Source organism: Aphelocoma coerulescens, chromosome 28 (genome assembly GCF_041296385.1).
Source record: "Aphelocoma coerulescens isolate FSJ_1873_10779 chromosome 28, UR_Acoe_1.0, whole genome shotgun sequence".
NCBI classification, from domain to species: domain Eukaryota; kingdom Metazoa; phylum Chordata; class Aves; order Passeriformes; family Corvidae; genus Aphelocoma; species Aphelocoma coerulescens.
This window is the reverse complement of record NC_091041.1, coordinates 1,785,542-1,806,340: the sequence shown is the minus strand read 5'-3', so window position 1 is coordinate 1,806,340 and position 20,799 is coordinate 1,785,542. Positions and strand designations below refer to the sequence as shown.

The following is a 20,799-nucleotide window of genomic DNA, read 5'->3' as shown; positions in this document are numbered from 1 at the left end:
CCAGAGCTGAACCTCCTCTGCTGCAGCCCCCCTGCAGCTCCTCAAATGCAGCCTCCCGTATTTCCCAAAATTTTTATTTTTAGAGCAACCAAGCACACAGACACAGCCAGGCCAGCACTGCTGTGGCTCTGGGGGGCCAGAGAGCTGCTCACAAAAAGGCTCACAGCCCCAAGCTCCCGGGATGTGGGGCGGGGCTGCGGCTCTGGGCCGGGCTGTGCGTGCAGAGTGATTCAAGGCAGCACCAGGGAAAAGCTGAGGCAGGTTCCCAGCTTGATGCAATGGGTCCAGCGGAGTTTGTTGCACCCCAACAGGCCTCTGGCCAAGCCAGGGGAGAAGAGGTGCCAACAGTGCTTCTGCCCTTAAGGTCGAGTCTGGGAGCTGCTGGGTGTCCCTCATGGGTGCCAGTGTGCACCTACACATGGGTGTGCAGGGTCAGTGCTGCCCTGGGGCTGGGCTGGCCTGAGCTCTGCAACTGAGCTGTGCTTCCAGCACTGTCCCCACCTCGGGAAAGGCACCGTTGGCGAGTGTAAAAATACAATGGTCAGTGACTGGATGAGGGGAACTTTCACATAGGGTCCCCTCTCCTCCCACTAGCACAAGGCCAAGGCGAGGGACCCTGTGCAGCAGCAGGACAGGCACTGTGCAGGCACTCTGAGGTGGGGAGGGGTGATTGGAGGGTGACAGGTGCCCAAACCGTGGCACCACAAGCCTTGATGCTGCTCAGGCTGGATATCAGCCCCCAGCCTCCCACTGTGTCCTGAGTATAACAAAAGAGGTGCAGGCTTAGGCCCTCCTCACGGCTCTGATGCACGGCTGGGGCAGAAGGCAGAGCCAGTCCTGCCCCTGCAGCCCTGGGCTCACTCCTGCCTGCCCCAGGCATGGTGGCTCAGAGGAAGAGGGGCTGCTCCTGCCCCGTCAGCAGTCGGTACGTGGAGGCCGGCATGGTCTTGATGTGGACCTAGGCAGAGAGGCACAGGTCAGAGGCCCCATCCCAGGCTGCAAGGTGCTGGTGCACAGCTCCAAGCCCAGCGGCCCCATGGGGGCCCAGCTCACCTCGCTGACTGCCTCGGTGAGGATCTGGATGATCTTCTCGTGGGGCGTGGCCACCACGCTCTGCCCGTTGATCTCGATGATGCGGTGCCCCACGCGGATGCCGCCCCGCTCCGCGATGCCTCCGCGCATCAGGCTGCAGATCTGGGAGCAGGGAGTGCTGTGAGAGCAGGGCTGTGCCCACAGCCCAGCCCTGTGTCACCACTGCTCCAAACCCTCACAGCCCTGTATGCTCCCGGCCGGAGCTCTGGAGTGGGGGGCACACCTCCGCCAGCCGCCGGGCACGCATTGAGGGCAGGGATGGCCCTGTGCATTGCTGCCACCAGAGCGACGTGATGAGCTGGGGCAAAGGCAGCCCCCAGGATTTTGTCCCCCGGCTGACAAGGCTGTGGCTGCCCCACTCACCGACCCCTCCTGCTCCCCTCGGGCCTGGGCTGCAGAGACTGAGCTGCTCCCTGGGGCATCAGGAGGGACCCACACCTCCAATCCTAGGGGCAGCACCAGTGCTGTGCCACCCACCCACTCAGCTCCCACTGAGCCCAGGAATGCCCTCTCTGCCTTCCCACCACAGCCACGGGAGAGCCCACGGCAGGGAGTGGCTGGGGCATTGGGGACAGCAACAACTGTCACTGAGGTCATGCCCAGAAAGCCAGGAAAAAGCCACCACCCCGAAAACAAACAGCTACAGAGCACCAGGGAGAGGGATACAACCACTGGTGCTGCAGCCAGGCTGTGAGGAGCCTTTTGCTGTGCACAGCAGAGCCCTGTGACCCCTTGGCCCAGGCAGGCACATGGAGTGTGGGAGCTGGGGGCTGCTCCTTGGACACAGACAGCTCTGCCTGTCCCTCAGGTAGACCCTGACCCAGTTCCCATCCCATGGGCACTCACCACACCGTTCTCAACGCAGAAGCCCAGCTGGTACTTGGAGTCAGGGCGTCGGATGACAGCTGTGGTGACAGGGGGACAGTGCACAATGTTCAGGGTCACCTCAGTCTGGTGCTTCACCTCCTGGAAGGGGGGATGGTCAGACTTGGTCAGATTTTGGAGAGCTATTCAAACTGGCTGAGGGGCAATGCAGCCACAGTGCTCATGTGAGGGCTGAGGATTAGCAACCTGCTTTCAATAGGGAAACTGAAGCACACAAAGGGATACTGCAAATACAAATCCAGGGACAAGAACTTACAAACCCAGCCTAAGACATCCCTGCCCCTGAGGCTATGCTGCGCTTGCTTCCAGCTCCTTCCCGAGAGGTGGATGATGCAACAGGTCAGGACAGGTGCCTGCCTCCTCCTCCACCCCCCTCCTCAGGCAGGGCCACAGCAAGTACAGTCCCCAGCTTTGTCCCTGCCTTCCTCCCAAGCACTCTGAGTGGGACCTGTCACAGCCTGCAGGACAAGCATGACCTCTGCACACCTGCCTCCACACCTGAGGTCCCCGGGGGAATCCTGGTGTCACAGACACTCCCAGATTATTCAGGCCAGTCCCCATCTCCCTCCTGGGGTGAGGCAGGTCACCCTGCCCCAGCTCACCCGGATGATGCTCTGGCAGGTGCCCAGGGGCAGCCCCACCAGGCTGGTCCCGTTGACCGACATGAGGCGGTCCCCAATGCTCAGCTCGCCTGACCGCTCCGCAGGGCCCCCGTGCATCAGGTTGGCGATGACCACAGTGGGCAGGATGGAGCCCCAGCCTGACTCCACAATGGCAATGCCCAAGATCTCCCCCTTCTGCTTCCGGATGCAGACCTGGGGGAGGAACAGGTGGGTTACGGTTGTAACCTCCACCAGAGTCGTGGAGCACGTGTCCCAGCCCACAGCTGCGCTCACAGCTGGCTGGGATAGGGCCCGGTTTTGTAGGGAGCACCTCAGCCATGGAGCGGATGACACAGAGGTGCCAGCGAGTTCCCCACATTGTACCCACCCCCTGGAGCAGCTCTTACGTCCTTGCAGTTCTCCTGCCGGGAGAAGTGGGTCAGCTCTGCGTTGTACTGCTCCTGGTCCTCGAGGGCACGGCTATACTGGCGTGGGCTCAGCTCACTCGGGTCGATGCTGTTGGCCTCCAGGAAGCGCTGGTAGGCCACGCCAAACGCCTGCCCGATGGCCTGGGCGATGACCTGCGCCTGGGGAACAAAAGGGCTGTTCCTGCCCATGGCTCAGGGCTGGAGGCAACAGCTCCCAGTGCCCTGCAGTGCCCAGCACAGCAACCGTCCCTGGGAGCTCCAGGGCATCCTGGCTCCTTCCCTGTCTGAATGGGCCCCTGTAAGGAGCCAACCCTCCCCTCCACTTTGCTCGCTGGGCCTCTGCGTGTCACAGAGATGCTCAGGCTGGGCTTCTGCCCTCTCCCTTGTGGGGAGGGAGGGGTCTCTGCTGCAGCCCCAGCCCAGAACACCCAGTTATTACACTGGGATGGGGCTCAGGTCCCCAAGGCGACCCGCCCACCCCAGGGACCGGTGTGCCGCCTCACATCAGCCGAGTGGAAGACGTGGCAGATCATCTTGTAGAGCCGCTTCTCCTCTGCCACCTCCGAGCGCCGCGGCAGCTTCCGGCGTGCCATGAGCACCACGAGGGAGCCGATGTCAGCAATGTAGGAGATGGTCTGAAGGGAGTGATCCATCATGGCCTCCTGGCAAGGGGGACACAGGCCAAGAGTTCAGCCCCCTCTGGGCCATCAGACCATGTGGGCAGCTGCAAGACTGCTGGCACGGCAAGCAGGAAGGGTTTGGCCGCGGTGCTGGGATGTGGCACAGCTGCCCGGCACATGCTGGGCAGAAACCATGTCTGTGCCAAAAGGTACAAACATCTCCTTCATCAAGGACTCATTTGTGTTCCTGGGTGCGGCCAGGGGACAGGACAGCTCTTCCCTCTTGCTATAATGCAGAAACTAATCCTGAGGCAAAGAGCTCCCCAGATTTCAAACCTGGGTTCCCCAGAGCTTGGTCTGGGATCCCAGCAGCTCCACAGGGTGCAGGTTGCTTGGGAAGCCTTGTGCAGCCACAGAGAGACAAGGACATGACACAGATGGCTATGGAGTGACACGTCCTCTCCCAGACGTGTGTCCTCATCCGTACACCATCCCTGGGCAAGACCCTGCTGGTGTGGGAGCAAAGCTGAGATCCTAAGACCAAACAGGAATGCTGAAGCAGCCACAGGGCCATGTGGTTACTGCTGTTCCTGCTCACCTGAGTGTCAGCAGTGAGCACCTTGATCCTCTGTGTAGAGACAAACAGATCCACCTCTGTCATGGGCTGGGACTCCCCCTCAGGTGCCTGCAGAATGATGGAGCGCTCACAGGATCCTGCTGAAACCCAGCCCCACAGCCAGGTGCCTCTGGGTAAATCCTGAGCGCTGCCCCACACCCACAGGGGGCCAGGCTCAGGGCAGCCAGGCCCTCCCTCCCTCCTGCACCTTGATCCTGTCCACCGCCTCCTGGGCCTGCGCCATGCGGACGCTGGTCGGGGGGTTCCTCTCCGAGGCCAGCTGCGTGGAGCCCAGGTACTTGGCCCCAAAAATCACACCATCCAGCAGGTCCTCTGGGTCACAAGGGCCTGGAACTGAGGTGTTGGGAGGGATTGAGCAGGGGCTGCTCCTCAACCTCTGAAACTGGGGGTACCAACTCCTGCTGCCTGTTAGCTGCATTCCTACGCAAGATGAAGCAGCTCAGTACTTGGTACATGGGCACCTGGCATCACCAGGGGACCAGGCCTGCTTCCCCCTTCCCTTGAGAACACATGGCATTCCCAAGCATACTCCCTCCCTGATCCCTGACGCACCTCCATTTCCTCAACAAAGACTCAAAAAAGCCACCTGGAGCCTGGTGCACCCACTCTGGATGGGTGCAGAGCTGGCTGTTCCCTCCCCGACTGGCATCCCCGACCACCCCCATTCAGGGTCAGACCAGGTGGGTCAGGACTCCTGGATGCTCTTGCTGCTCGAGCACAGAGCAACTCACCCTCTTTGAAGGCTGGGCAGGATGATGGGGATTCCCTGTTCTGCAAAGCAATGAGAGAGCAAGTGAGGCTGTGGCTGGGACCTCAGGGATTCAGCCTGCCTGGCCCTGGAGCAGTGGGACAGCAAGAGGCAGAGCATCGCTGGGAATGGGGGAAATGGCACAGGGTCCCAGGGCTGGACAGGGAGGAGCAGGGTCCTGGGCCTGTGGGTGTGATAGTGCAGGGTTCTGGAGGGGAGGGTGGCACAGGATCCCAGGACCAGAGGGGCTGTTCAGACCCACCAGCCTCTGCCCCAGGGCACCCATGAATCAGCCAGCCAGGCAAGCATGCATTTAGAGCCAAAGTTGGTACCGAGAGTCTTGTCTGGGCAATCTCGCAGTGCGAGGCCCTGTAAGACCTAAGGAAAAGTCATCCCTGGCTCTCCTTTGCCCCCATCCCAGATCCCAGGAGGGAGCAGAGCCAAGGGGCATGTCCTGGCTCCTGCTGCCCCATCGCAGCCCAAGGCACGGTGCACTCACGGTCACAGCGCCCTGAGGTGGCTGCTCTGTCCCGGAGGCCAGAGCGGAAGGCAGCGCTGCCCACGCCGGCTCCGGGGAACCTTCCCGAGCGCCCTCGCCGGCAGAATCGTCCTCGCAAAGCCCCTCTCCATAACACCAGCTACCAGAAGGTTCTTCCTCCGAGCTCTCTGGCCTCCCCAGTCCTTCAGGCTTCTCCACAGTGGCTGGTTCCTCCTGAGCCTGCAGCATCTCCAGGTTGGTCCCAGCCAGGACATCGGAGTGGGCCAAGGGGGTCTCGGCACCAGCCTCGGGCAGCCCCCCCTCGTAGCACAGGAGGCTCAGCAAGTCCTCCCGGTCAGCCTCGGCGAAGAGCAGCCCGTGGCAGGGCCGGTCGCAGGCGGAGTGCTGGGGGCAGCAGGGACGCATCGCCAGGCCCCGGCCCGTGGCCACGTGCAGCGGGCACGGCCGGCACCTGCCCGGGCACTGCCCGCGGCCCCGCCGGGCACCGGCGCCCGAAGGGGATGGCGAGCCCTGCTCTGGGGCGGACGAGCGGTCGCGGAGGTTGGGGTCGAGGGTCTCGAGCTGAGCCAGCAGCCCCTGGATCTCCGAGGGTTCGTCCTCCACATCCTCGGCCCACTCGGCCCTGCCCGGGCGGGCGCGGGGCTCGGGGATCTCATCCAGCTCCATGCCCGCGGGGTCGGCGCTGCTGGGGCTCCGGGGGTGCCCCGTGCCCCGAGGGGCGCTCCCGGCGCTGGGCTCCCAGCGGGCAGAGCCCTGCAGCACCGCGGGCACCGCCTCCGCTTCCATCGCTCTTCCTGAGCCCCGGCACAGCTCGGTCCGTCCGCCCGCGCCTCCCGCGAGCTCCGGGGCTGCGGCGGGCCCCGAGCGGGGCCCCGGCCCCTCCGGCCCGGAGCCGCTGCCGGGCTGCGGGGCGGTACGGGAGGGCTCCTCCGGCCGCCCGCCTCCCGCACGGCGCCCAGGGGCGTCCGGCCCGTCCTCCGTGTCCATGGCCCGCGGCTCCGCGGTCTCATCGATGCCGCCGCCGGGGGCGGGGAGCGCGGCCGCCTGGAAGTCCATGGTGGTGCCGCTCTCCATGGGGCCGGCGGCCCGGGAGGGGCCCGGGCCGGGCGGACTCGGTCGCTACCGGCGCCACCGGCCCGGGCCGGGACGGTCCCGCCGCCGTTTCCGTTCGCCCCGCGCAGGCGCGGCCGCGGCCCCGCCCCGGTCCCGCCGTGCCCCGCGCCCATGGCCGCCCGGGGGCTGCTGCGGGCGGCGGTGGATGCGTTCCGCGCCTCGGCCCGCGGCTACGCCAAGAAACCCGGTGAGACCCGCACGGGCACCGGCCCCGGCCGGCACTCCTCGGTGTCCCCTCGTCCCCCCGTGCCCCCGTCCCGCGCTCCTCGGCCCTGGAACCGGCCCTGCCCTGCCCGAGCTCCTGGTCCCGTGTTCCGGTCCCCGGCCTCGGCCCCGCGCCCTCCCGGTGGTGCCGCCGCCCCAGCTCCGTTCCTCGTACCCCCCACTCCCACCCGGCCCCGGCCCCGCGGTGCCCTTGCTCTCGAGTCCCCAGCCCTTCCCCTGTGTGCGTCCTTGCCCCCCCGCATGTCCCCTGCCCTGACCCTGCCGTTTTCCCCACAGCCGCCAAGGCCAAAGGCAAGGGTGTGCCGAAGGAGGTGTTGAAGGGGCCGGAGGTGTGCACGGACCCCACCATGCTCGCCACCCACGCCATGGGGGTCAACTACTTCAAGGAGGGTCCGGAGGTGGCCCTGAAGCCCGACTCCGAGTACCCCGACTGGTACGTGCTGCCCCACTCCCTTCTGTGTCCCGACAGAGGTACCATCCCAGGGGCACAGAGCTGTGTAACAGGGACGGGGAAGGGCCCTGGGAGGAGGCAGACTGCCCCTCTGAGACCCAGCACCTTCGTCAGGGTCAGGAGAGAGCAGTGGGTGCACTGAGGATGTGGGGGTGAGGGATCTGCACATCCTGGTCATTCATGTCCATCGCTCCATCCCGTGGCTGTCCCTTTGTCCTCCTTCCCGCAGCCTCACATCCTCTGCATTCACCCCCAGGCTCTTTAAGATCCACCTTGGGCCCCCCAAGAAGCTGGAGGAGCTGGACCCCGACTCGCTTGAGTATTGGAGGCGCCTGCGGAAGTACAACACATGGCAGCGCAACAGGTTGAAGAAGGGCAAGAAGCTGTAGGTGCTGCTGAGTTTGGGGCTTCCCCGTGTGCCAGCACTGGGACCTGCCCTGGCTTTTGGTCTCTTCTCTTTGCTGTAAATAAGAAATAAATCTCTGGTGAGGCTGATATCTGTTATAAAGGCTGTGACAAACCAGATCCTTTGCGAGCTTGGTGCAGGTCCCCTCCATGCCAAGGGCTAAGGCAACACAGGCCACAAGGTCTCTGTGTTTGTTAAGACAGAAGCTCAGGTTTTGGGTCGTAAAGGGAGCCCACACTGCACATGGGTCCTGCTCCCTGCTCCGTCGCCAGCTGTGCCACAGCGGCTGGGGCTGAGGGCTCCGTGGGCACGTGGGGTGAGGGAATGACCCACCCGTGTCACTGCATCCCTGGCCGGTGGATCTCGGGGCCTGAGCAGCCTGTGCTCCCGGGAGTGGAAGGATCTGGGCCAGGCTTTGGCAGTGCTGTGGGGAGCAAGCAAGGTGGGGGAGGGGACATGGTGGCCCTTTGCAGTGCCACCTCGACACCATGCTCTCCTTTCCTCCTCCGGCAGCAGGAGCAGTGGTGCTGGGATGCCAGGGTTTGGCTGGGCTGGATGGTGAAGGCAGGGTCCTCCCCACAGCAACGGGGGTCTCACTGCCCCATCCCTGATTCTCCTTGGGCAGCTTCAGCCTGGCAAAGCCCAGCAGCTTCCCCTGGCCTTGGTTCTGTCTGCATGTTGGGCACACCAGAGAGGCGCCTCTGTCACCTCAGTTCACCTCCACCCTGGACTTGCTGCCCTGCAGCTCCTCTGGGCTCGAGTTGGGCTCTGGAGAAAAGAGGTGCCTGTGGGTTCCTGCAGTGAGGAAGGGACAGTGGAGCCTCTGCCAGGCCCGGTGCTGTCCCTGGTGCCGTGTGCCCTGTGACAGAGCTGAGCCGTGCCCAGCTCCCCCGGGGCTGTGGGCGGGGGTTGGCAGCTCTGCGCCCATGTGCTGCACAACAGGAAGGAAGGCAGAGGGAAGCAGAAGTGCTGTGCTGCAGCACGGGGGCCTCGGGGAGATTTCGGACTGAACCTTCATTTCCTCTGTGTGGGGCTCAGTGCACATCCTCGCCGCTGATGGGGCTCGGCCGTATCCCGCAGTGAGCACCCATCCCTGCCAGGCCTGCAGCTCACCCTCCCCTCGCCACCCCCAGTGTGTCCAGACCCCAAATCCAGCAGCAGGTGAGCCAACGGAGCACCTGGATCCCTGTCCTTGGTCTTGGAGCCCCCTGCTTGGGTGAGTGTCACCCAGCTGCTCTGGGCAGCTCAGTCCTGAGGACAAGGGCTCTTCTGGGGTGGGTTGTTGGGAAGGGACCTGAGGGGAGGAGGAGGGAGCTGCCGCTATCCAGGTGGTTCGTGTCACACGGAAACCTTTCCCAGGATTCAGGGCAAGCTGAGCTGGGTCCCAGTCCCAAGACCCCCATGTACCCTCTGCCCTACAGGCCCCTCATGGTGGCTCCAGAGCCACCACCCAGAGGCCTGGTGACAGCAAGGGGGCTGCTGCTGCCCCACTGGGGCCTCTGTCAGAAGGAGAGGGGTACTGGGGCCCCATTCTCTGTGTCACCTGACAGGACGAGGAAGGTGACGGGGGCCATCCCCTCTTTCTAGTTCTGTGGACCCTCATTCCATGAAGGTCCCTTTCCTGTGGCTGGGCTAAAGTACCCTGGCTCCTTGCCCAAGGCTGGGGGAATGAGCGGGGTCCCCTGTGCCACCCAGCTCCGAGTGGGACTGTGTGTCATTCCTGGCTGGCTGCCGGTGGCCAGATCCAGCAGCGCTGCCCAGCCAGATCCCAGCACCTCCTCAGGCTCCTGCCGGGAGCTGTCCTGACACCAGTGATCCCACTGCTCTCCCCCCTAAGCCACCCTGTGCCCCGAGGGGTCCGGTGGGGCACGGGTGCCTGTCACCCCGTGACCCACTGACAGCTTGTCCCCTCGGCGTCACCAGGAGGGATGGGGGACTGGAGCATGCCCATCGGCTCGCTGGGCGAGGAAGTGGTGGCCCGGCTGTGTGAGCTGCTGGATAACGCCGGCCGGGGCTGGCGCAAGCTGGCCGAGCTGGCCGGGGCCGAGAAACGCTTCAAGTGCAGGTAGGGCTGGGGGAGCACTGCCGGGGGCTGTCCCCGGCCGGGTCACAAGCGCACGTGGGCCCAGCTCTGCCGCGGGCCGAGCGAGGGGCGCACGGAGCGGTTCCCTCCCCGCGCTGGGCACCGCCGAGGCCCCTGGCCGGGCTCCCACCCGCCCCGAGGGAGGGGGCTGTGGCTCTGACGGCTGCGGGCGCTTGCAGCGCGGAGGAGCTGGAGATGTGCTCGCTGAAGGTGCTGGAGCCCCGCGGCAGCCCCACACAGTGCCTGCTGCAGCTCCTGGCCGAGCGTGACTGCACCCTCAGGTACCTGCTGGGCTGCCTGGAGCGCATGGGGCACGAACAGGCCTGCCGGGTCCTCAGCTCCGCCGGTACGGACGGGCAGCGGGAACCGGGGGGCTGGAGGGGAGCACCAGGGGGCAGGGGCTCAGCAGGAGGAAATGGGGATGGGGGTGAAGAACAGCAATTCCTGCTGGGGGTCTTGCTCTGGTAGTGAGGTCCTGGGCAGGCAGGGTGGAGTTGGATGGATGCAACAGGATGAGATAGGATGGGATGTGGTCTGATCGGATGGGACAGGACAGATTTGGACAGCATGGGATGGGGTGGGATGGGATGGGATGGGATGGGGTGGGATGGGATGGGATGGGGTGGGATGGGATGGGATGGGATGGGATGGGATGGGATGGGATGGGATAGGATAGGATAGGATAGGATAGGATAGGATAGGATAGGATAGGATAGGATAGGATAGGATAGGATAGGATAGGATAGGATAGGATAGGATAGAGCAGAGTGGGATGGGATAAACTGAATCAAGATAAGATGGGTAGGTGGGATAGCACTGAATATGCCAATGGGACAAAGTAGGATGAGATGGCTGGGACAGGACAGGTGTGGGATGGGATAAGATGGGCTGGGTTGGGAGAGGAGAATCTGTTGTAGGTGGGGATGGGGCAGGATGGGATGGGGTGATGCAGGACAGGGGACTCAGCCCAGGCTGGTCTCTCCTCTCCCGCAGTCCAGGACATGATCCGCATCACGGTGCAGCCGGAGTCACAGGTGGTGGCAGAGGGGACACAGGTGTCCCTGACCTGCTGCGCGACTGGCCCGCCGGGGCTCACGTACCAGTGGTTCTGTGGGAGGCAGGAGGTGAGGTCCCACTGTGCCACATTGAGCAGGGCCCCCACACCCTGCCCATGGTGAGGGCACCCACATGAGTAAGAGGGAGCCCACGACTCCTTGGCCTCCTCCCCTCTCATAGGTGCCTGGAGCCACATCCCCAGAGCTGCTGATCAACACGGCCACCCTGGCGGGCCAGCCTGAGTGGTACATCTGCCGGGTGAACTGCGGGGCCACCTTCACCTTCTCCAGGTGGGCTCATGTCCAGGTGGAGAAGAGCAGCAGCCCCAGCTCAGGTGGGTCTCGATATCTGTGTCCCTGGGCTGGCTGCCATCGGCACCACTTGCCCCACTGGGATTGGGACATCTGCAGGGCACCTCTCGCCCCACCAGGACAGTGGTGGGTCCTGAGTGGTATCATTTGCCATGTAATGCCCTGGCTCAGCTGCAAAGGTCTCTGGGCTTGCTGGTGTGATGGTGCCCACAGAGGAGCCACATGCCCTGTGTCCTCCTCACGCCTGCTGCCTCATGCCAGCCATGGGTGCCAGGGCCCGTGGGGGAAGAACCTGGGGCCTGGCGCAGCTCGGCAGAGTGCTGCCATGGCTGGGTGCCTAATTTGCCACCCTGTCCCTTCCCCAGCCAGTGGCTACTGCCTGACCATGGCGGGGCTGCAGATCCTGCAGCAGCCGCGGCCGTGCCAGCTGGCCGAGGGGGACACGCTGGCACTGGAGTGCAGAGCCATTGGCAACCCCCCACCCCAGTACCAGTGGTTCAGGAACCGGCGCCCTGTGGAAGGGGCACAGGCACCCCAGCTCCAGGTATGAAGCTCTGGCATGGCACAACACGGCATAGCATGGCACAGTGTGGCCCAGTGCGGCGTCATCTGGCACACTGCCCCAGCCTCCTGCTCTGTCCTGCTGGCAGGTGAAGCTGGTGACAACAGCCGAGCGGGGCAGCTACTCCTGCCGTGTGTTCAACCTCTTCCACGAGGTGTGGAGCCAGGAGGTGGACGTGGAGATCGGTGAGGGCCCCAGACAAACCTCTGTGACCCCCCACCTGCTCTGTTCCCAGTAAAGCCCTCATGGCTGCTCCACAGTTCTGAGGGGACTGCAGCCCATGCTGGGAGGTGATGCCATGCATGGGGTCCCTGACATCCCCTCTGCCACAGGCCCGCGTCTCTTCACCTCTGGAGGCTCCTGGCAGGAGGGGGATGGAGGTAGGTGGGGGCAGAGCAGACAGGTCTGTGCTGCTCTGCCCTGTGTGCTCCCCTGGCACTGGAGGGCCATGGCACAGCATTTTTCTCTTCCCAGGCTCCCTAGAGCATGGCAGCCCTGGACAGCTGTACGGTAAGAGCCTGCCCAGGAGGGGCTGGTGGCCCTGGGGGGCTCTGGCTGTCACCAGTGTCACCACTGTCACCCCATAAGGCTTTACTTGGCCGGGACGCTTTGGGTGCAGCATACTGGGAGAGTGAAACAGCAGCCCAACTCCAACCCGAATTAGGAGAGCAGATCAGCACCCTAACTCTCAACCCAAATCCCCAACCCTAACCCTTAACCGTAACCTGAGGGTTTGGGGATCAGCGAGGCAGGGATGCCACAGGGTACCTTGGTACCCAGGGACAGTGATGCTGGCCAGAGTTGGGTGTCACTTCTGTGGGCTGTGGGTAACATGGAGAGCAGGAGTGTCCCACTCCATAATAACACCTCCCTCTCCCATCCCTGCAGCCACGGACAAAGTGGCGCTGCTGATCGGCAACATGCACTACCTGCACCACAAGCAGCTGCAGGCGCCCATAGTGGATGTTCACGCCCTCGGTGCCCTCCTCCGCCAGCTCGACTTCAAGGTGGTGTCACTGCTGGACCTGCGCAAGGCCGAGATGCAGATGGCCGTCGATGAGTTCCTCCTCCTCCTTGACAAGGGCGTCTACGGTGCGACAACACCCGCCAGGGCAGCTCCAGCCCAGGGGGAACTGGGTGCTTTTAAGCTGGTGGAGTCTTGGGGTGCAGCCAGGCAAGAAGCAGGTGCTGGCAGGTCAGGGGATGCCACCATGTCATTTGCCCTCTGTTCCCCCAGCAGGTTTGCTCTACTATGCTGGGCACGGCTATGAAAATTTTGGCAACAGCTTCATGGTGCCCATTGACGCGCCCAGCGCCTACACGTCCGAGCACTGCCTGTGCGTGCAGCGGGTGCTGCGGGAGATGCAGCAGCGCCGCACCGGCCTCAACATCTTCCTGCTTGACATGTGCCGCAAGAGGTGACCCGGCCCTGCCACCCACCTCGGGACAAGCTGCCACTCGGGGAGGGCCCAGCACAGGGACCTGTGGGTGGTGGCTCCTGGGGGAGGGTAGCGGAGCACCCCCAGGGTCCCATCTAAACCCATTGTCTGTGTCTAAATGCCCCAAAACTTCACTGCCCCTGTGAGCTAGCAAATGCTGTAATGGGTGGACAGAGGAGCACAGAGCAGCCCTCCAGGTCTGGTGTGCTTTGGGGTGGGTTTTGGGGGAGGACAGGTTCTCACTCTGTCCAGCTTCTCTTCTCTTGCAGGAACCTCAACGACGACGTCATCCCGCAGGTTGGGGTGCTGGAGGTCACGGCCAACATCGTCTTCGGCTATGCCACGTGGGTCCCCTCCCACCATCCCCTGGCACAGGCAGTGGGGCTGAGTCTCCCTGCTTGGCTCAAGGCAGGGCAGGGACTCAGACCCCCACGCCTGCATCCCTCCACCCTCGATGCTGGAGGGGTTGGGCGAGCGGCAGCCCCCAGTCCCTCACAAGGCAGGGAGGTGCCCATGGCACTGCTCGGGTTTGGGCAGCACCTGCTGGCATGAAGCCCCAAGACTCCTCCAGAACACAGGGGTTTGGGCTGGTGATCCTTTAAAGCATCCAGGATCTGGCCATGCTCTCACCTGTCCCCAGCATGGTGGCCAGATGGTGTGATGGGAACAGGAAGAGCTCTGGGCACTCAACTCTGGCTTCCTTAGGGCTGTCATCCTGTTGGGGGCCAATTCCCAGGGTGTGCCAGACCCCATGACAGATCCAAACAGTGCCCTGTCCCCGCAGGTGCGCGGATGCCGAAGCCTATGAGCTGAGCCAGGGTGAGCTCTCCAACGGCATCTTCGTCACCTTCCTCAAGCGCTGGCTGATGGAGGATGAGAAGATCACGGTGCTGCTGGACAAGGTGGCTGAGGGTGAGTGAGGAGCAGTGGGGAACAGTGACCCCCCTGGTGGCCCCCGCCGACCCCCTGTGCCCCCACAGACATGGGCACTCTGGAGATCACGCGGGGACGGCAGGCACTGGAGCTTCGCAGCAACCTCTCAGAGAGACGGGCTCTGACAGACCCCATCCGCCCCCCGGGCCAGGATGAGTCCTCTGCCAGGAACCTGCAGTGGGCCAAGGCTCACGGTGAGTCATGGCCACCCTGTCCCAAGCTGGCATCTAGAGGGGGGACAGCCCAAGGAGCAGAGAGAGGCTGTGAACATCTGCTGGGTTCCTCCCACCTGGAGGAGAAACTGCTGGCACAGAGCCACCAGCCTGGAGACAGGAGCACGTTGGCACCCGTGCTCCAGGGTGACCCCACGGCCACCTCACCTGTGGGTACAGCTCCAGCCCTGAGCCCCTGCAGGTCCCAGCCCTGTGCTCCCTGTCCCCTCCCCAGTCCTGCCAGAGAGCCGGCACCTTCTCTTCGACTGCGGTGTCAGCGTCCAGCTGGGCTTCGCCGCCGAGTTCTCCAACATCATGATCATCTACACGCGTGTGGTGGCTGCCCCCAAGGACATCACCAACTGTGAGGCCCGGCTCACGGATATTCCTGAGGTGGGAGCAGCTGCTGAAGCCCCCACTAGGGCAACGCTGGGGAACTGGGGGGAAAACTGTGGTGGTTTTCACATGGATGCCATCCATGGCAGGAGCTGGATGTGGACCTCAAGTGCACCAACAAGGAGAGCCCAGAGGAGGTGGGCAGTCCGCTGGCACCCGTCTGGAGCCTCGGCTGCCCCTCCTGCTGCCTCTACAGCCGGATCTGTGGCTTGCAGAAGCTGCAGGTAAGAGCCATGGTGGGCAGGGGCCGGTGTTGCGGGCACAGTGTGACCATGGCCGTGCCAGGACAGGAGCCCATGGTGCTGGTGTCCCCCGCAGCAGGAGCTGGCCTTCACCGTCTGCCTGCAGTATCGCTACCAGGGCATGGACGACTTTGTGGAGGAGCGGCAGAGGGTGAACGTGGGGCGGCCGCTCATCGCCAAGCTCAACCTGCAGCGGGCAGCCTCCCCCTCGCCACCCCACAGCCCCCTCTTCTCCTCTCCCCCCAGGAGCTGGGGGGTGGTGGGGAGCTCGTGGGTCAACACCCCTGAGGAGAACCTGAGCCCCGAGGGCCCCAGCTCCCACACCCTGTAGAGGGACAGTGTGACCCCCGCCCCCGTCACTGCAGTGCCCTGGCACCATGTCTGTCCTGCCGGGGGCCAGGGGATGGAGGGGGTGGAGGTGATGTGCACAGAGGCTGAGCTCCATCCTGGCCTGTGCCAAGGACTGTTGGCCCCAGCCACACGTCCTCTGGCATGGCCATGCCACCCCCACATCCCCCTGCAGTGTCAGTCCCACGTCCCTGGGCAGTGCCAGCCCCACGTCCCTGGGCAGTGCCAGCCCCACATGCCAGGCCACCGCCGGGCAGTGCCAGGGGCAGAGTGCCCAGAGACCACGGCTGAGCGGGCTCGAGGTGTCGTGCCGGGGCAGGGCTAGGTTCGTTCAGGCCCGGGAGAAATAGAGAGAAATAAGCAGCTTAGGGGGCAAATCCCGCGGGAGGAGATTAGAGGGGGTGGGAGCGGGAGGGCTCCTGTTCGGCCACGAGGGGGTGGGAGCACCCCCCGGTGCCCCCCCCCCGCTCCCAGTAGCATCCACTCCTCACAGTACAACCCCAGCAACCGGCCCCATCTGGGCAGTGAGCGATTTCAGGACAGGATTGGGATCCAAGGGGAAAAAAAAGATTTTTTTGCTGGATTTTTCCCACACAAACCCCCACATGCTGGGGCAGGCTCCAGTGGGTATCCACCGGGGGAAGCACCAATAAAGCGGTCCGGCCAGGCGGCTCGGCGCTTCTGCGCCCTCCCTGCGTTTGAATGGCATTTTTGGGGTCAGAAATCTTGCCCGTTTCCGCAGGAGGTGCAGCGCACCCACGGGAGGGAAGGGGGATACCAAGTGAGGGAACCTCGACATTCCCCGTGCCACCCCATGGAAAACAGCTCGTTTCCATAATTCACACAACCCCCAGCCCCAAGGGCCCGGGGAGACGCATCCTCCTCCCGGGGCCCCTCCGCGCTCTCGGGCGGCGGTTGCGGGGCCGGGCTGGGGGAGCACCCTCGCCCCAATTAGGCTCCGATCAAACGAGCCGGGGGTGCGGCGCTGCCGCTCCCGCGCCAGCCGGCCTTTGTTGGCTCTCGGGAGGCCGAGGGGTGCCCCGGGCTGGCGCCAGCCTCGGCAATTATGTCATGTGAAAAGCGCAGCCCCCATTGAGCGCGTCCCGTCCCCCGGATCAAACCCCATTACTTCCGCAGCCGTTGCTTCATTATCTGCCGGCCGGAGCTCGCCTCGGCCGGGGCGCTTCACCCCATTAGCTGGGCCGGGGAGCCGGGGAGCATCGATTATGCGTTTAATGGGCTGTTAAAGGTTTAATTGTCGCTAACGAAACAGACGAGCAGCAGCAGCCGGGGGATGGGGCACAAGGAGAAGGGTCTCGCCGGGGTCAGTGCCTCGCCTGGCCCGCTGGCATCCCGGCCAGACCCGCCCGACCGCGGGGCTCTGGGGACGTCAGGGTCCAGCCCCGGGGGGTTCGGATCGGGGTGGGATCCCGGGCTGGGGGGGGGGGGGCTGCGGGCGCGGGTGCTGGCACTGAGCGGGGTCTGGGCCGGGGGGACGCGGTGGGGATGGGGCTGCCCCAGCACAGCCCCGGCTGGGAGCTGTTGTCAGGTCCGAAGTGGAAAGATTTTCTGGGGAAGCGTCTTGTTTTGGTGGGGGGAAGGTTGTCCCTCGTCTGGCTCCTCCAGGGGCTGGGGCACCCCAGGAACCTAGGACACCTCAGGGCATCCCAGGGACCCGGGGCACCCACTCACCGAGGGATAAGCCCCCCTGTCTTGCTGTGCTTCAGCACCTCAAAGCCACTGTGGACTCAGCCGTGTGCTGGGGCCGTGCTGGCCTTTGCCATCAGTGAGGGTGCCGGTGACACTGGCTGTGCCCCGAGCTCCGGCGGGTGGGCAGATGGGGTACCCCGGAGCTGCAAAACCACTCTGGGGACCTCTGAGAACACGGCACCATGTCACCACCACCCAGCTCCCACCTGGCAGGAAACACTGGCAAGGGGTAAGCCGCGTGTTGGTGTGCCCCAACAACCCTGTTGCGGTGACCCCAGGGCTCACAGCCGGCCCCCTCCTCTCACCAGCCCTGGCCAGGGGCCTCAGGGGTCCCACTGCTACCCATCCTCCCACCAGCACAATTCCAGCAGCTCTCTGCCACTGGCACCTCTGGGAGTGTTAGGGCAGGGGGCAGCGGGCACAGCCCCTAAGGGACAGTCGAGTGGGTGACCTGCGACAAGCCACGGTGCAGCAGCACAAGCCAGTCCCAGCTGGGGCTGGACCAGGTCACCTGTGCCTGGACCCGGCCCAGCCCTGCACGCAGCAGCCCGAGGGAGCAGGGCAGGAGGGTGCTCCCAGGCCCCCACGGAAATCTCCTCTCTGGCAGAGGCTTGGCAGCCCCACAGTGCTAAGGAGGGCACGGCATGGCACGGCACGACCGAGGCCCCGGCAGTGCCCGACTCCAGCATGAGGCAGCTGTCCAGCTTATCTCTTTACTCACAATACACCCGTGCTCTCGGCGCCGGCGCATCTCCCGGCATGACCGGCGGCGTGCCCCGACGCAGCTAAAACATCCCCCCAAGTACTCCCTACAAAACTAGAGCTTTCTGTTCAGTTTTGTTTAAATCTGCAGCATTAAAAAAAAAAAATAGTAGTAATGGAAAGGGGAGGGGCTGTGGAGAAAGGAGGTGTCCAACTGGGGTGTGATGGGTGGCACAGTGGGATGCCTGAGCCTCAGCCAGGTCCTCAGCTGATCTTGGTGCCTCAGAGAGGCAAAGGGGCTCTCCTGCAGTGCTTCCCCCCAGCCGTGGGGTCCTGCCAGCACCCCGACTCGCTCCCCTGACACCACCAGTGCTGGGTCAGTGTGGGGAAGATGCAGCCCAGCATCCCTGCCCAGTGCCAGCTTTGGTCCTGCTGAGCACCCACTGTCCTCCCTCACGGCCACGGGGCCGAGCCAGCACCGGGGGCAGGAGCGGCAGCCGGGGGGCTCGGAGGGGAGCGTTCATCAAATGGGCTGCCAGGTCTTGTCAATGGTCTGAATGTGCTCCTTGGCTTTCATGCGGAGCGAGGCGATGCTGGAGCTCCTCTGGTCCACCTCCTCCAGTGGGTACTTGTCCACAAAGGGGGTGCCGCACTGGTAGGGTGCGGGGGCCATGGGCTGCATGCCCTGCGCCATCGGTGGGGGGGTGTTGAGGAAGGAGTGCCCAGCGTAGGGGGGCTGCAGGGCCTGGGGGGCTCCCATGAAGCCGGGGATGCTGTGGACCGTGGTGGCGCTGGAGATGGGGGACGTCAGCCATGGGTCGAGCGGGAGGGAGTTGCTCATGGGCCCCACGTTGGGAGTCATGGGGGGCCGGTTGAAGGAGAGCACGGGGGTGTCGTGGAGCTTCATGGAACTGGCCTCCATCTTCTCCTGCCTCCTCCACTTGGCTCGTCGGTTCTGGAACCAGACCTGCGAGGTGAGAGCCAAGGTGAGCTCACTGTGCCCAGCCGGACCCTTGCAGTGTGCCCCACATGCAGTGTCCCATGCAGGGTGTCCCATGCAGGGTGTCCCATGCAGGGTGCCCCATGTCTCTGCCCCAGGCAGAGTGCCCGGTTCTGCAGTATCCCATGTGGGGTGCCCCACAGGAAGCGCTTGAGGTGGGGGGGTCCCATCCCACAAGGGCTGCCCTACAGGGCTCCAGCAATCCCAGCACCTCTGCCAGACCTCTCCCACAAGCCCCAGAGACCAAGGACATCTCCAAGGTATGGAAAGTGAGAGGTGTAAGCACAAAGCCCCTTTCTGCTCCATGGGAACATGCACCCTGGCCCTGCAGATTCCCAGCAGTCCATGGGACAGTGCTATCTGACCTTCCCAGCCCCTTGGTCACAGCTTTTATAAGTTAAACAGCCACAGTTGTGCCAAGACCCAGCAGGAAGGACAGGGACCGGCAGCCCAAATGCAGCGGTGATGTCTGGCCCCATGGGAACTGCTCATTAAAGTGCTGATCCTCCTGTCCCCAGAGCAGCACAGGGCACAGGGTCTGCTGCAGGAGGCAAAGGGGAGGAAAGATGAATGGCTGGGTGGGAAAGGGGAGGGTTCTGTGGGCTGGTCATGGCTGTTGGTGGACACTGGGCTGCACTGGTGCAAACTGCACGTCCAGAGAAGGGAACAGAGCTGGGGAAAGGGCTGGAGCACAAGTTGGATGAGGAGCAGCTGAGGAAGCTGGAGGGGCTCAGCCTGGAGAAAAGGAGGCTCAGGGGGGACCTTCTGGCTCTGCACAACTCCCTGACAGGAGGGTGAAGCCAGGTGGGTCAGGCTCTGCTCCCAGGGAACAAGGGACAGGAGGAGAGGGAACGGCCTCAAGCTGTGCCAGGGGACGGTTGGGTTGGATATTGGTGGAAACTTCTTCCCTAGGGCAGTGGTGGAGTCCTCATTCCTGGAGGGACTTACACGACATGTGGACGTGGCACTTAGGGACATGGATTAGTGGTGGCCTTGGCAGTGCTGGGAAACAGTTGGACTGGAGGGTGTCAGAGTGCTTTTCCAACCTGAACGAGTCTGTGATTCTGTGAAACTGGCTGTTGCTCAGAGAGCTCAGCAGAGGCGTCTTTATGGTCTGGATCCCCACAAAAAAGGCTGCATTGTCTTGACTGGGGCTGAGGCCTGGGGAATTCAGTTCATTTGTATGGGAGTTACTCCTTTGGTTCACAGGGTTTGTCACTTCAGCTCCCTGACCCCTTCTCCCTTCCTGATTTCACCCCTGATTTCAGTCCAGGCATGGTGGGGAGCAGACTGGTGGGACCCCAGGCTCTTCCCAGGCTCTGCTGTCCCTCCATGAGCCTTTTGCTGCACCCTAAAGAGCAAAACATCCCCAGCCCCACTGCCCTCCTGATCTGCTCCAACAAGATTAAAACCCTCAAACACATGAGGATCTTGTGCTTTCCCAGCCCAAAAGACCTGGAAGGGGCCATTATCAGCCAAGGTGGGTTTTTTGGCCGCTTTCCCATGTGATCAGCAGGAGGGATGGGAGCAGCCATCACCAGAAGGGGCAAAAGTTTCTGAAAATCATCTCTGTGCCCTAATGGAGCCTCTGGCCTATGGGCCCAACTGGGACCTTGTGGGTCAAACTGGGACCCCATGGGGGAACGAGGTTCAGCCATTAAACCCTTTCTCTGTCTTTGTTGGGAGCAGCTGGCTCTGCAGAGATGCTGCTCCCACCTCGAGCAATGGGGAAACTGAGGCACAGAAGGAGGCACTGGCAGTAGAGCTGAGAGCTGAGCAGAGCTCTTCAGCACCTTTGGAACCCTCTGACACTGCCCAGGGACAGATCCAGGGTGCTGGGGTGCTGCCCTCCCTACCTGCACGCGGACCTCCGGCAGGTTGACCTTCATGGCCAGCTCCTCGCGGCTGTACACGTCGGGGTAGTGGGACTTCTCGAAGGCGCGCTCCAGCTCGTGCAGCTGGTACGTGGTGAAGGTGGTGCGGTTCCGCCGGTGCTTCTTCTTGGGCTGCTCCTCCTCGGCAGCGGCTGGTGGGGTGCCCTCACCGTCCCCTGGCTTCCGCAGCTCACTCAGGTCCCCCTCGCACTTATTCAGGAACAT

The 20,799-nt window shown here is 63.7% G+C and overlaps 4 protein-coding genes across 6 annotated transcripts; 2 read left to right on the top strand and 2 right to left on the bottom strand.

The window, feature by feature from the left end:
• Positions 1–58: 58 nt before the first annotated feature.
• Positions 59–6,677, bottom strand: APBA3 (amyloid beta precursor protein binding family A member 3). Of its 3 annotated transcripts, none has more exons than XM_068997134.1 (10): positions 5,512–6,677; positions 4,996–5,035; positions 4,452–4,597; positions 4,226–4,312; positions 3,511–3,669; positions 2,987–3,166; positions 2,580–2,792; positions 1,939–2,058; positions 1,054–1,210; positions 59–958 (listed from the first exon to the last, which is right to left on the bottom strand). In XM_068997134.1, exons 1-10 carry the CDS (start codon positions 6,583–6,585, stop codon positions 858–860), a joined length of 2,277 nt encoding a protein of 758 aa, XP_068853235.1. In that variant the 5' UTR covers positions 6,586–6,677; the 3' UTR covers positions 59–857. The 3 variants fall into 3 exon arrangements, with proteins under 3 accessions (XP_068853235.1, XP_068853236.1, XP_068853237.1); XM_068997135.1 differs by having other exon boundaries at positions 1,054–1,194; XM_068997136.1 differs by lacking the exons at positions 59–958; positions 1,054–1,210 and having other exon boundaries at positions 1,958–2,058; positions 2,968–3,166.
• Positions 6,678–6,704: 27 nt separating this feature from the next.
• On the top strand, positions 6,705–7,808 carry MRPL54 (mitochondrial ribosomal protein L54). The gene is made up of 3 exons (XM_068997132.1): positions 6,705–6,811; positions 7,126–7,282; positions 7,557–7,808. Exons 1-3 carry the CDS (start codon positions 6,736–6,738, stop codon positions 7,687–7,689), a joined length of 366 nt encoding a protein of 121 aa, XP_068853233.1. The 5' UTR covers positions 6,705–6,735; the 3' UTR covers positions 7,690–7,808.
• An 865-nt stretch (positions 7,809–8,673) lies between these two features.
• Positions 8,674–15,941, top strand: LOC138099668 (mucosa-associated lymphoid tissue lymphoma translocation protein 1-like). The gene is given in 17 exon segments (XM_068997066.1): positions 8,674–8,922; positions 9,630–9,771; positions 9,969–10,135; positions 10,783–10,913; positions 11,026–11,179; positions 11,522–11,700; positions 11,807–11,903; positions 12,051–12,098; positions 12,193–12,228; positions 12,607–12,922; positions 12,924–13,136; positions 13,427–13,501; positions 13,942–14,069; positions 14,138–14,284; positions 14,538–14,695; positions 14,788–14,922; positions 15,017–15,941. Coding segments are annotated over 16 exon segments (2,376 nt in total). The 5' UTR covers positions 8,674–8,922; positions 9,630–9,634; the 3' UTR covers positions 15,272–15,941.
• A 2,282-nt stretch (positions 15,942–18,223) lies between these two features.
• Positions 18,224–20,799, bottom strand: RAX2 (retina and anterior neural fold homeobox 2). Its single transcript, XM_068997316.1, has 2 exons — positions 20,557–20,799; positions 18,224–18,667 (listed from the first exon to the last, which is right to left on the bottom strand). Exons 1-2 carry the CDS (start codon positions 20,797–20,799, stop codon positions 18,224–18,226), a joined length of 687 nt encoding a protein of 228 aa, XP_068853417.1.